The sequence below is a fragment of the Crocodylus porosus genome, unplaced genomic scaffold (genome assembly GCF_001723895.1).
Source record: "Crocodylus porosus isolate Cpor-Errol unplaced genomic scaffold, CroPor_comp1, whole genome shotgun sequence".
NCBI lineage: Eukaryota > Metazoa > Chordata > Crocodylia > Crocodylidae > Crocodylus > Crocodylus porosus.
In genome coordinates, this window is record NW_017728943.1 from 1,878,800 (window position 1) to 1,892,189 (window position 13,390).

A 13,390-nucleotide genomic window follows, 5' to 3' on the forward strand; every position below is an offset into this window, starting at 1 on the left:
GTTGATCTCCCCTGATGAGTTTGTAGGCAGCCACCAGGTCCCCCCTCAGCCTCCTCTTGCTGAGGCTGAACAGGTTCAGGTCCCTCAGTCTCTCCTCATAGGGCCTGTCCTGCTGCCCTCTCACCAAGCAGGTGGCCCTCCTCTGAGCCCTCTCCAGGCTGGCCACATCCTTTTTAAAGTGCAGTGCCCAGTACTGGACACAGTACTCCAATTGCAGTCTAACCAAAGTCACATAGAGGGGGAGTATCACCTCTCTGGACCGGCTTGAGATGCACCTTTGGATGCATGACAAGGTATCGCTGGCCTTGCTGGCTGCAGTCTGGCATTGGTGGCTCGTGTTCATCTTGGAGTCCATAATGACACCAAGATCCTGTTCTGCCTCTGTGCTTTCAGGAGGGGAACTCCCCAGCCTGTATGTATACTGTGGATTCCTTCTCCCAAGGTGCAACCCCCTGCATTTATCTAATGTTGAACCCCAACCTATTCTTATCTGCCCACTTTTGTAGTGTCTAAATCTATTTGCAGCCTCTCTCTTCCTTCAAGTGTGTCTACCTTGCCCCACATCTTAGTGTCATCAGCAAGTTTGAACAGCATGCTTTCCACCCCCTCGTCAAAGTCGCTGATGAAGATGTTAAACAGTGTGGGCCCGAGGACCGAGCCCTGGGGTACCCCACTGCTCACATCTCGCCAGGTTGAGTACAACATGTCCACCACTACTCTCTGGGTGCACCCCATCAGCCAATTTTTTACCTATCCAACTGTGTAGGCATCAATGCCACAGTTGCTTAATTTATTGGGGTGAGAGATAGTGGCAAAGGCCTTCTTTGTCGACAAAGTCAATACTTCCAGTACACCTGAAATGGTTAAAGGACTAGAAGACTTGGGTGCCTTGCAATTAAAAAGGTTGAGAACCACTGATCTAGGTCAAATTATGCAGAGACCAAAAGTTGTTAGCAAGTAATGGCTACTGAATAGCTTATCTGAAGTGAGTTGGTAGCATTTATCCAGTATCTAGTCTGTACTGAAAGATATGCAACAACAACAACAACAACAAAACAACATCCTTTTTAGCAGACTGAGATTGGGCAAAAACTGAACAGACTACACAGCAGCAGTTCTCAACTTTTATAGACTCCAGGCACCCTCCATAACTTTTCTGAATTAGCAACACTTTGGTTTATCAAATAAACGTAATGTAGAAGCACCCACCCCTACTGCAGCTGCTTGCCAGTCAGGCTTCATATGAAGCATGTACAGGCAGTTTCACCCAGTTATGGCAGTGGTGGTGCTGGTGTTCCGGCACTCCTGAAAGTCTCATGGCATCTCAGTTGAGAACCACTGCCATACAGATTAAATTACTCTCTCTCTACTACCTTAAAAAATTAAGGGACGCAACAATAAGGTGGCACAAGCAAAAACTTGAATTGCAAAATGAAATTTAAAAAAAGCCCCAGGATTTTTGTTAGGAGGGTACAACTCATTAAAAAAATCCAGCAACAAACCCTACCCAATTCAGAAATGCTTTATGAGAAAAGTAAGGATAAATTGGCAACATGATCTTTAACCGACTACAGGATTTGTAAAAGACTTCCCCAGATTTCTGAATTTTTTTTCAAAAAATTGAGGCCAGCCAAGCATCTCTACCTCCCTTTACCAGATAAATTAAGGACTTCCAGAAAACTAACTTAAAACCAGAAGACAGAGAGAACTGAGGAGTTCAATGATAAGAGAAATTCAAGGATTGAATCCAGCACTGGATCCTGAAGATCGAATATTCTGATTTTGCACAAGACAAACAAGATTCTTCAGATGCACTTAAATTTATAAAGGATTCTTATAATCAGGATTGAAGAACATAAGTTATAGGGTAAAAATGTCTAAATATATTAAAGATCATTCTGGGGGTTTTTAGTGCTACATTTATAGCCTAGCAGGCTCAAGGGAAGACTGTTTTCAGATGACAAATTAGCCACAGATTTATTAAAGGTATTTTTAATAGTCTTGGTTGGGGAACAAAGATTATCTTGTTCAGCAGGGAGCCATTACCGTAGATTTAGCAGGGAAACAAGAGACTGATCAAGAAAGATACAGGAGTTAAAGTGGTACACATTCAAAGAACATACCAAGAAAAGACTAGTCTCCATTCTCTCTAGGTTGAGGAATTAATCCTCTGTATTTCACAATTTTACTAATACAGTGTGATTTAACAGCAAAGGCAGTCAAAAGACTGACAGTAAAACTACACTTGCAAACAGTCCTCGAAGAATCTCCAAATTGATAAACAAAACGGGATGACAAAAAATGCCTGACACAGGTCACTAGCCTCCTCCTTAAGGTACTCTCAATTAAGCAGTATCAAGGTTGAGAGCTGGATGTGAAAAAAGTCTGGGGACATTTTTAAAAAGCTAGCAAAACAATAACGAAGTGCTGAAGAGAGACACTCACTCAGCAATCTTCTGGTCTATACAAAACTGCAAAAACCACACACCAGACACCCCCCACGCAACAGTCTCTCAACACCAAGTGCTGTTCAGTCCTTAGAGAGCTTCTGCATGGGAAACGTTCCTGCTGAAGGAAAGCACAGATGCAAGCACTAGCACTCAGCACCTGTGGCCAGCAGGAAAGTGTTAGAGGAGCATATGGCACACCTGTTTATGTGGTAAGAAACTTAAAGCATCAGCAAAAGCCAGCAAAAGTTCCTTCTCAACAACTCAAGCTTGCAAACTGCAATCCCTTTCCCTCCAACATCAGCAGCATATAAAACTAAAGACTTCCAACAGACACGAACAGAAGAGAGGAGAGGAGAAATGCCATGAAAGGCCAAGAGCAATTTTTTTTCTTTACCCGGGAGAGAGCGGGGGGATGGGGACAGACCCCTCTGAAGCATCTGGAACTAATTTTGGAAAGAATGGGCAGATGGAATCTGGATCTCTGTGGAATTCTGAAGAATTGCAATGAAGGGAACCTTCTTCTGGAAGCTCTTTTCTAGTTCTCAGACATCACAGGTGCAAACAAATAAGATCTGCTTAACAGTCACCTTACCGATTCAAAGAAAGAAGCAAATTCTGCTCAGGTTCCACAAGCCTCATCCAAGACACTTCAACCATAAAACAAATCGCCATAAATGATTATCTAAGGGTCCCAGCCAGAACACTCAACTAATGAGTCAATAATTAAATAAATTGTCTGACGAAAGTATCTAATCATATAAAAAATACAGCTTATTTAGAAAAGAAAGTAGGCAATACAACCATCTCTCTTTTGGTTCAGGAGGCTAATATGGAAGAAGTTAAGGTTTAATCTCATGAAAAATATGGCAGGAGTTAAAACAGAAAAAGTGGCTAGCTCTATTTCCTAGCAAAATGCACAGCTATGACAAGTACTATTTTGCAGTAAAAAAGAAGGATAGGGATATAGTATGCATGGCCAGAGAAAGACTAAGCATACACCTAAGACCTACATTTTCTGACCTGGATGGCTCAACTCAGGCTTAATACAGAGTCTAATTTTAGAAAGCTAACTTTTGGCATTCTGGTCTGGAAGTTTTGGTCTATGGCTCCAGTGCACCTGCATGTCTTTTAATACTTGGAGGCAAGATACCATTCACAATAACGAGAAGAAACTGAGGATTGAATGTAGTGAAAGATCCCACCCCACCTTCTTCCTAGCTCAAATGCAATCCTTATAGGCTCCCTAGGAAGAAGGTGGGGTGGGATCTTTCAATACATTCAGCACACTTGTGTGTACCCTTTATAAACTAAAGGAGACTCCCTTTTAAAAATTTCACTAACTTGTTGCAGGAATGTGTAATTTTAGTTAAGACTCCTGGATGCACAACACCAAAGCTGGGATTTTCAAAAGCAACCAGGCACAAGTTCCACTGAAATTTTACTAGTGCACTTCAGAAAATTTCATTCTTGTGTTAATGTGGTATTGATTCTAAAAATATATTAGTAGGATTTTCAAAAGGTCTCACTGTGCACACTTGGTGCTCCCATTTAGGTCACTACACCAATTCAAATTCATGACAAAAATTTTTGGAGCAAAGGAACACGACGTGCTTACACAAGACGCTAACTGTGCAGCAGCATCACTAAAAAGATGTTCACTGGCACTACTGCACATTAAACTCTGGTTACTGAGCATTTATTTAGTACTTGGTTATACAAGTACTAAATTAAATGTGCAGTAACCACTGCACATTAATAAACATACAGATGCACCCACTGGCTACTTCAGAAAAGATCACTCAATACATCCTTCTAGAAGTGGGTCTACATAACTACCTTCAAAACCATTTTTCACAAGCCAAGTCAACAGCAAAAGAGCAAAAGATTACATGTTCAATGCTACAGGCATAGGTTTTGAAATAGCAGGCCACTTTGCATGTGAAGTTTCACTCCCTTCAGGACCAAAAGGTGTTCAGTGCCTAACTACCATTTGCGTGGGTCATCACTACTGTCCTCTTCAGAAGTATACATTACCATGTTATTCCAGAACAAGCCGTAACAGGACTGACCTACAGTTTTCAATTTCAATATCATTAGCAGAAGCAGAACTCCATGTATACTCTCAATCCCTTGCAAGGCTTCAGTTCAAATGCAATCCTTATAAGCAAAATAATCAAACATACAGAAATGCATATACAGTAAATATTCCTCACAAAAGTCTCCGTTCTCACTCCCTAAAGACCACAAATGACTATACAAGTCAATAGAACTTCTATGATTTCAGCCGATTAAGGACTTACCTCACAGAAGAGAGTGAGTTTGTCATCTGGAAGAAGTCCATTGGCCTCATCCAAAAGAAAGTCCCTTCTAATGAATTTCTTGAATCCCCAGTCCTTGCCTTGTACAAATCTATATGCTCGCTGGCTCTCTGAAAAAGATGCATAAGGTTTCAAACACATGACAGGCCTGCTAGCATGAGCAAATATAACAGCAGACAATAAATGGCTACATATACCCATTGCTTTTGTTTCCTCTCCTTTAGCATTCAGGATGGAAAACTTGAACTTTGCTCGAACCTCACTCTTTGGACAACTGACCAACAAAAGATAGAGGGACAGATAATCTTTACTTTCTTCATCCAAGCCTTTAGGGTTGACACGCAAACACCTGTAGAAACAAAGATGTTAATGAGATGTCAGGAAAAGTTTCTAGCAGTTCATGCACTTGTGTAAAGTCTAAAACGCTCTTCCGTTAAGAGTTTACAGCAAGCAAGTTCTGCTACACTGACTGTAGAAGTGGAAAGGTACAGAAGACCAGAACAATACATTTTTTCATTACTTTTCCAATATGGACACATATTGGAATACAAATCCAGGGACAGGAATGTGACTAGAAGCAAATTAATTTGAACTTCTGACATGGCAACATACTTATCAATGGCCTCCATTAGCAAGAAATTCCATGAACTATAGAGACAGATCCTGCATTTGTATGTTTTCTGTATCCAAACAGCATACATAGTAGGGATAGCTTCTCTTCCTTATGTGTATGTTGTATGTTAAAGGAGCAGGAAACCCACTGTGATATATATATACACACTTGACATCTCAATGCCATAAAATAGTAACTTTTCTAACAAAGTAGGCATATAGTATGACTATCTTCTACTGGGTTTCTTACCATTTCAGTTTATCATTAGCTCCTGATGAAAAGGTTGAACTTTTGATGACCTCACCCATTTCCTCCCGGCAGAAGCTGAAGTTATTTATGGTCCACATATAGGAAAATTTCACCACCTTAATCTGAAAATACAAAACAAAGAAGCAATTTAGGAACACAACCATACAATGGGAAGCTTAAGGGCAAAATAAACATGTCACTATGGTACTAACCCATGAAAAGCACTAAGACAATTGTTCTGTCCACGCCCATTGATAGAAGGTTGCATCAAGTCACCTGACTTCATCTTTCAAGTGCAAAAAGATTAGCCAAGTACCAAATGAATCTAACGCTGTGACAGCTAGTAGTCCAAACTGTTCTATGCCAACTTCTCAATCTGCTTCAGAAAGTTACACAGGATGGAAAGTGTGTCTACATATATACAATCTCCACTTTGCTGTATGACCTGACTCAGCTTGCTTGCCTCCACAGACAGAGCCACAAGAAAAGAACAGCATGCTTATTAATGGAACAATATAATGCTTGTAACTCAATCCAGTTTGGAAAAATCTCTGAACAGATTTTTATCAAACTTACTGGGTGGTCTGATCTTAGTACCTTGTGAACATCTGAGCACACTGTGAATGTACCTGAGTGTAACACCAGCTTTCTGCTACAGGTCCACTCGACATTTCTGCCGGAGGAGGAGGACTCGGCACCCTTGACATCGCCAGTTTGAAGATTAAACAGGATTCACAATTCAGTGAAAGAAAATTATACTAGGTCTTCACCCTGCCAGGCCACAAAAAAAGGAAAAAGCCAGCACCTCTGTTAGAACTTGCAGATATTCAGTGTATGAACTGAGTCAGGCACATCTCTCATTTCAATACCTTTAGCTAAGATACCATATTTTCTTTCATACAACACCCTCCCCCACCAAATAACGCAAGCATCCCATTTTTGGAAGGCAGAACATATAAAGATTCTTCCAGTCACGGTCGACTGTGTGACAGCAAGTGGGTCCAGAGTGTCCAGGAAGTTGAGCATCAGGAACTTTCTGTTGTAGCAGAGTGTAAACTGTGACGCCACATTTCCTGGACAGTCTATGTCACACAAGGTTAGGCAAAAAGCAATAGAAAGACTGTTCCTTCTTTACTGTAAGTAGTTCTTTAAACAAGTTCTTGTAAAATAAAGTGCTGTTTCTGCACCACAAGCCTCATCAAGATATTACCAACAGCTCACCAGTTGCTTCAGGCACAAACTATATTCTTCAGCCAATAAACACAGCTGTAAGAGGGTTAACACAAGACTTTATCCCTTCAGTTTGCCGGGCAGCTGCATGGCATGTACAATGCTTCTAGGGGTGCTTCTTTTCCAAAGAGAACAGCTTCCCTGCTTAAAACATTTTGGGAGGCTGATTCTTAGAGGACAAAAGTGGGTGTTTTATGTCAGAAAATATGGTAATATTAGTGTTTGAAAGAGATGGTGACAAACACAATGTTAACTCATCTTTTTAATATATTAACTCCTCAAAATAAGTCATAGAATATGGGTCCCCAAAGTCCAAGGCTGAAGTAGGACACTCTCGCTTTGGCTTAGATTCATTGTCTCATTCCTCATTTAAACAGTTCAACATAGTCCAAACGTTAAACCTAAGGTGTGGCTGTTATAGTAGCCAAAGTGCCACCAGCATAAGCCTCAGTTTACGCTCTCTCTTAAAGCTTGGATGTTAAGGCTTATATTGTTCTCTCTCTCTCTCTCCTTTTACCACCCTGTCTTGTAACTGCTGTGGTTAATTTGATAGTCCAAAACATACCAGCTTCTCTGCAGACACTTCTATACCAATATGCTAGTGAAGTTATATGCAACTTATGATATCAAGATAAGCCCTCACAATGAATTCAGCTGCTTATATAGAGGCATAATTAGGAAGTCTGACACTCTGGGCAAAAATGGTGGTCAGAAGAGTTGAAGGAAGGAGTCTTACTATGCTCCAGTGCAGGTTGCTGCTCCCATGGCATAGCTTCCACACACAAATGGGGCTTTACTAACACCATGGCATAGGCTGCTGCTGTCACTGTGAAGCCTCCCTAGTGCCACCATTCTGATGCCTCCTCTAAACTGGCACCCACAGCTGGTGCCCTGCTTGCCCATTCCTACTTACACTACTAGCTTTATACTACAGGATATAAAAAAGAAGCCAGGATTTCCCTGGTTTCTGAATGATGTCACCAACATACTTCCATGACTATAAAATGCATTTCAAAGTTTATTTTTATGTAGATGTAAACCTATAAATAGAACCACTAGGTTCTATTGTCAATCTGTGAATGAAGGCAACTTAAAAAAAAGTTAAAGGAAGTTGTGGGGATAGAATTAAGTAGCTAGATTTAAAAGAGAATACTGATTAAGAAATGCAGAAAAAATATCAGCTAACACTGAACCTTACCACTGAATAAAAACTATTTAGTAAAGTGAACAAGCACACCACTGAGGAGTGTTTGAGCTTTAAATGAGGTAAGGACATTCTTCACCATAACCAACTAATTAATCATTCAACTCCCAAGTCCAGGCTCCTCACCATCACTTTCATTCAGTAGTAGTCTCTGATCACGCCACGCAATTTATGATGATGGAAAAAAATAATCAATGCCTGATTATACTATTAAAACACAACCGCAACAGAAGGGCAAAAAGGCATAGACTGAACAACACCTGATCTTTCTTTTTATGCCAACGGCATCATCTTCAATGCAACACAAAATCAAATCCTCAAATGACTAAAAACTGCCTGGGTTACATTCCTCCTGGAAGACTTAAGTTAACACTACCAAAATGTTGCAAATAAAAGAAGAAGAAAAATTAGCAAACAAGGGGGTTACAAGCATTTCATACAAAAACATTCCTACTTAATGTACTGGTTTTATGTCAGAAAAGACAAGTATGCAATATTGGGCACGTTTACACATGCACGTTTACTGTTCAGTAACCAAAATTACCGCTCAGTAAATATGGCAACTTATGCTGACTTGAATGTAAATTTGATACTTACATCATGCAGGTATCAAATTTATGCTTGATTAGTTACTGCACAGTAACATGAATGTAGATGCCTTACTGTGCAGTAACAGTGTGTGAGTGGACTGACTTGGGACTAGCTGTAATGCCTGCACGTGTAGATGCCAGCCTATTCCTGTTTACTGCGTAGTAAATTTAAGCCAATGTAAATATACGTGTAGACACACCCATTGAGTCCAATGCTTTTGCACATGCCATTTAAATTGCAAATGAAATTATATTAATTAATTTCATTATATTAATGAATGAAATTAATGTGCTCTACAATGAGGTTAAATAATGAAATGATTAAAAAGAAAAACATTTTTCAATTGCAAAAGTGGTAAACATCTGACACAAGCAATTATTTTTTAGGCTTTATTTTCATATCAATATCTTCTAGGATTAAAGCAAATTATGGACACTTAAATGATTCTTGTATAACTATTATCAGGCTCACAGTTGCCTGAATCTGTGATATATATTTTTCACAGCAGTAATCAGTAGAATTCTCAGGAAGATACCTCTACGTATCACCTTTTAGAATTTGCTTTGGGCTGGCAGACTACTTTGATCAAAACGCATTATACATTTTACACAACAAGCAATTCTGTGGAGAAGATCTAAAACATACAAGAGCAATTAAAGTAGGTTTTGGAGGCATTTGACAGATCACAGACTAATGACACTACTGTTTCAGTCTTGGAAGAAATCTTGTTTGATCTAATTAAGAACTGAATCCACACAAGCATAAAAATATAAAGAGCAATTTAAAGACACTGTGGAAATCTGTTATTTAGTTAACGTGAATAAACCTAAATACAAAAGGAAAAAGTGAAACATGGCCAATGGAACAAAATTCTGAACTATTTCCTTCCCTTCCACTGTTTATAACTGAACATACAGAATCATACTTGTTAAGAAAGCTGTGTCATAGTTCATTGAGTCAAAATGGTGGAAAATTACAAAACTAAAACCACAGATGGCAGAACATTTAAATTTAGGATGTTGTCAATTTTTAAGAGGTCTGCAACTCCTGTCCAGCCAAATCATCATCAACTGAGCATGCTTTAGCATATGAAAATGATTTTGTCAAATCTTTGTAAGAAGGTAGGTGCTGAAAAGCTTAGCAAATTGGTGAAAGTATTTTGCATTCAGTGGCAGAAACAAGAATGGTTGGTTTAACTCGCTAGCAGACAGAGAGACTTGATTACTCTTGTATTTTGCTTCCAAAACCATAAGCTATTCATTGTGTGCCTTCTTATGTTAGTTGAATGTATATGCTTATGTGAAATGATATAAAACTTTGCACTGCGTAAACTTAGCAAAGATTTTATGAAATGTTATTCAGGTGAAGATATTTTACAACAACTTTCTTGCACAAAATTGTAACACGTGACACTAAGGTGGATAAGCAAAAGAATTCTGCCATGCTACTACTATGTGTAGACTGATTGGGGGACAGATTTCTTATTTTTCTCCATAGTAAAAGTTTCAAGAGATTTAAAACATGTTTTCTCCTTTGTCTATGTCAGTGGTTCTCAACCTTTTAAGATTTCACGTACTCCTTGGAATGTTCTTACTGTTTTCTTTTTCTGCCTACAGAAAAATAACACAGCCATCTTTACTGTTGCAAAGCACTCAGAAAGGCCACAATTAGGAATTTGTTTGAAATCTCTGGGTTTCATCTTGTGAACCATATTTGTAAACCTAACAGTGCTAATATGTTGTGGCACCTTGCAACATCCTTGAACAGATCCCAAGGCACTGCAGGATGCCAGGGTGTACTGGCATTCTGGCTGAGAGTCCCTAGACTAGGCTACAGTGGAATGAGCTGTGGGCTCCTTTTCCCTCCTCTGACTTCTGCCATGTGCCCCTGTTCCAGGGGAAAGGGCAATGCAGTGTGGTACGGCCAGGCAAGCTGAGGGTGAATCTGGGGCAACATGGTGTGGCAGGATGAGGGGGAGGGGAGAGGTGCTGCAGGCTGTGTAGGTGCATGGTCCAGTGGGGGTAGGGATGTCTGCAGGGCATGTAGGGGGGTAGAGGTCTGTGGCTCACAACGGTCCCTACCAACTATTTGCATTTGCAGGTCTGCTCCCTACCACCTATTTGCATTTGCAGGTGAGGAACAAGCAAAACAAACCTGAACAAGGAAAGAGAGATAAATAGGTATTATAGCTCCTAAATTCTGTTTTTATTATGTAAAATTTTAACACCTCGTTCACGGGACAATTTGTGATGAAATGCAATGCCACTGAGGTATTTCGATTTTTTAAAAATTTTAATCATAGGCTGCAGGTAATTTTTTGAAAACTGACTTTTCTAGGTATTTTCTTCTTTAGGATATATAAAAGGAAGCCTAGAAGGTTATTAACAGCAACAACAAAATATCTTTTTTCACCTTTAAAATATTTGGTTTTCATGCACTTTTGTTTTGGCTGGAGGATTTCTTAGAAAAGCAGATTTTGATTTTGGGGGAAAAAAATCTCTCTTCAGTGTTAGCAATTTAAAATGGTAACAGAGCTGCTAAGTTTTTCCCTTTTCAATTTCTGAGTTTACTTTCTCTTTATTTTTATGTTTGGGCTGGTGACACTCATACTCGTCTTTGGACATAAGATAAGAATTTATCTATAGTGTCAGTAGTGAAGAAAATGACAGGAGAATCATATTATTTTAATTTCACTTGTATGGAATACACACACAAAAAAGGCATTTTGGTAAAGAAGACTGGTCAGATTCTAATTCTCCATTAGCTTCTGCCAGAAGATATACATGGTAAAATATTTTAGAAGCAGCAGGTTTGCTCCCAACTCAAGAGTGAGAAACACTGCAAATAAAAGGACTGCTTTAAGCCTTGCTATAATAATAAACTGAAACAAGGCCAACATATTTTGGTAACAGCAAGAGAAAATAGGTTTGTCATAAGAAATAAAACTGTCTGGAATGGAACAAATAATACCATTAAGAATTATACTCAAGAGTTTCTACACACCCCTGTACCCAAAAGAATGTCAGATTTAAATTTTTAACACAGAATGATCCCATTTGGCTCCCTCTAGGTAGCTCTTCCTGAAATAGTAAACCACAGAGTCAGTATGTAGTATATTCCTGCAGAGTAAAGCTTACTGAAACTTTGTGTAAAGGCATTATAAGGTTAACAAAAAGCACTACACAGAGAGCTCAACAAAAAGTCTTTCATTGTGAGGCTAAGGTGCTATTAGTATCACACGATACTAAGGAAACTTAATTGAAGATGACACCAAAGTGAAAAGGAACATGTCAACATGAAACCCAAATACAATGAAGCAGATGGAAGCAAGGCCCCAGAGGTCAAAAAATTTCCTGTCAACTCTGTTTCAGTCAAAATGAACAGTACTTCTTTAAACAGATCTACACTGTGGAGAAAAGTATGGGTCACATTATAACATTTTTTTAAAACAGAAAATGAGCAGCAGATATGTGACTAAAATGTGTGCAACATCTAGGTATGTGTTACAAATACAATAAACGGTGTTTAGATACACGAAAAAGAGTGTTTTTTTAACATGGAAGAGAAAAAAAGAATGGAGTTTGGAGAGTTTGGATAATAAGCAGTTTTATTCACTCACTAAATTTAAGACTAAGCATATTATAGTCTTTCTATAAATAAATAATACACTTTTAAAAGCGACATGATTTTGGTCACTTTTTTGAAAACTGGGACATTTTGGGGTATCCAATGGGACACCATAAATGGAGTCACATAAATATAATGCACCATTCTGAAATATATACCTTATTAAAAAAGAGATCAAGGCTAACCGCAGAGCTAAATAATCCTCCAATGTGTCCAGGAAAAGGTTGGGGGGTGGTAGTGTTGAGATTGCTCTATAAATTAATAACTCCCATGTCATGGCATAAAAGATTAACAGTGGACAGGAGGCATTTATTTTACCAACAGGTTGCTGAACCCCTGATACTATCAAGAGTTGTTAAATCTTTCTTTTACTCTTTTACACTGTTGTTCAATGCAACGTCTTGTAGCATGAATACAAGGTTTAGGGTCTACAGATTTGATTTAGCTGTTTTGTTTTTTTTTTATTGGTGATTTAGAAAACTGAAGGCTACTACTGCCCATCAAATATGCCAGGAGAAGTCCCTTTCAAAGCTCCAGTTTCCACAGAAATACTTAAAAAACCTTTCTATTTCAATGCATTCCTCTTTCACAGTCTCTACACAGGGAATGCCAAAATCAGTTATATTTCTGAGTATCAGCCAGGTATAAAGGTCACTGGAAGGATAAATATACAGCAATATAACTGACTAAAGTGTGAAAGATTTGGAGAAGTGCAGTGACTTACTCAAGAACATAGAGCAATTCTGTGTCAGAGATGGGAATAAAGTTCAAGAGTCTAGGATTACCAACTGCCCTTTCAAAGCAAAGAGTACACAATCTGTTAAAGCCGTTGGCCTGTCCCATCTTCACATCCACTCTATTACCACAGTTCAAGAAAGCTGTGTATAGTCTTTCAGAGGTAGCAAACTTTGTACTCCATGGAAGAAAAAAAAAATCAAGATGCACAAATTGATATGCTGTGGAATCTCCATACTTTGAGGTTTTTAAGAATCAGTGACCTCAGGGAGGTTGGCCCTGCATCTCTAGCAGGGACAAGGAGGTGATCCTCCCCCTCTATGCAACACTGGTCAGGCCACAGCTGGAGTACTGTGTCCAGTTCTGTGCACCC

The 13,390-nt window shown here is 39.1% G+C and overlaps 1 protein-coding gene across 3 annotated transcripts in view; it reads right to left on the reverse strand.

Annotated features, from left to right (window-relative positions):
- SPOP (speckle type BTB/POZ protein) overlaps nucleotides 1–13,390 on the reverse strand; it is a 52,971-nt gene that overhangs the window by 8,141 nt on the left and 31,440 nt on the right. For all 3 annotated transcript variants that reach the window (XM_019548419.1, XM_019548421.1, XM_019548420.1), the window contains 4 exons: nucleotides 6,260–6,401; nucleotides 5,631–5,752; nucleotides 4,966–5,117; nucleotides 4,751–4,878 (listed from right to left, as the gene is read on the reverse strand). In XM_019548419.1, coding sequence (XP_019403964.1) covers nucleotides 4,751–4,878; nucleotides 4,966–5,117; nucleotides 5,631–5,752; nucleotides 6,260–6,337 — 480 coding nt within the window. In that variant the 5' untranslated portion in view covers nucleotides 6,338–6,401. The remainder of the gene's footprint in view (nucleotides 1–4,750; nucleotides 4,879–4,965; nucleotides 5,118–5,630; nucleotides 5,753–6,259; nucleotides 6,402–13,390) is intronic.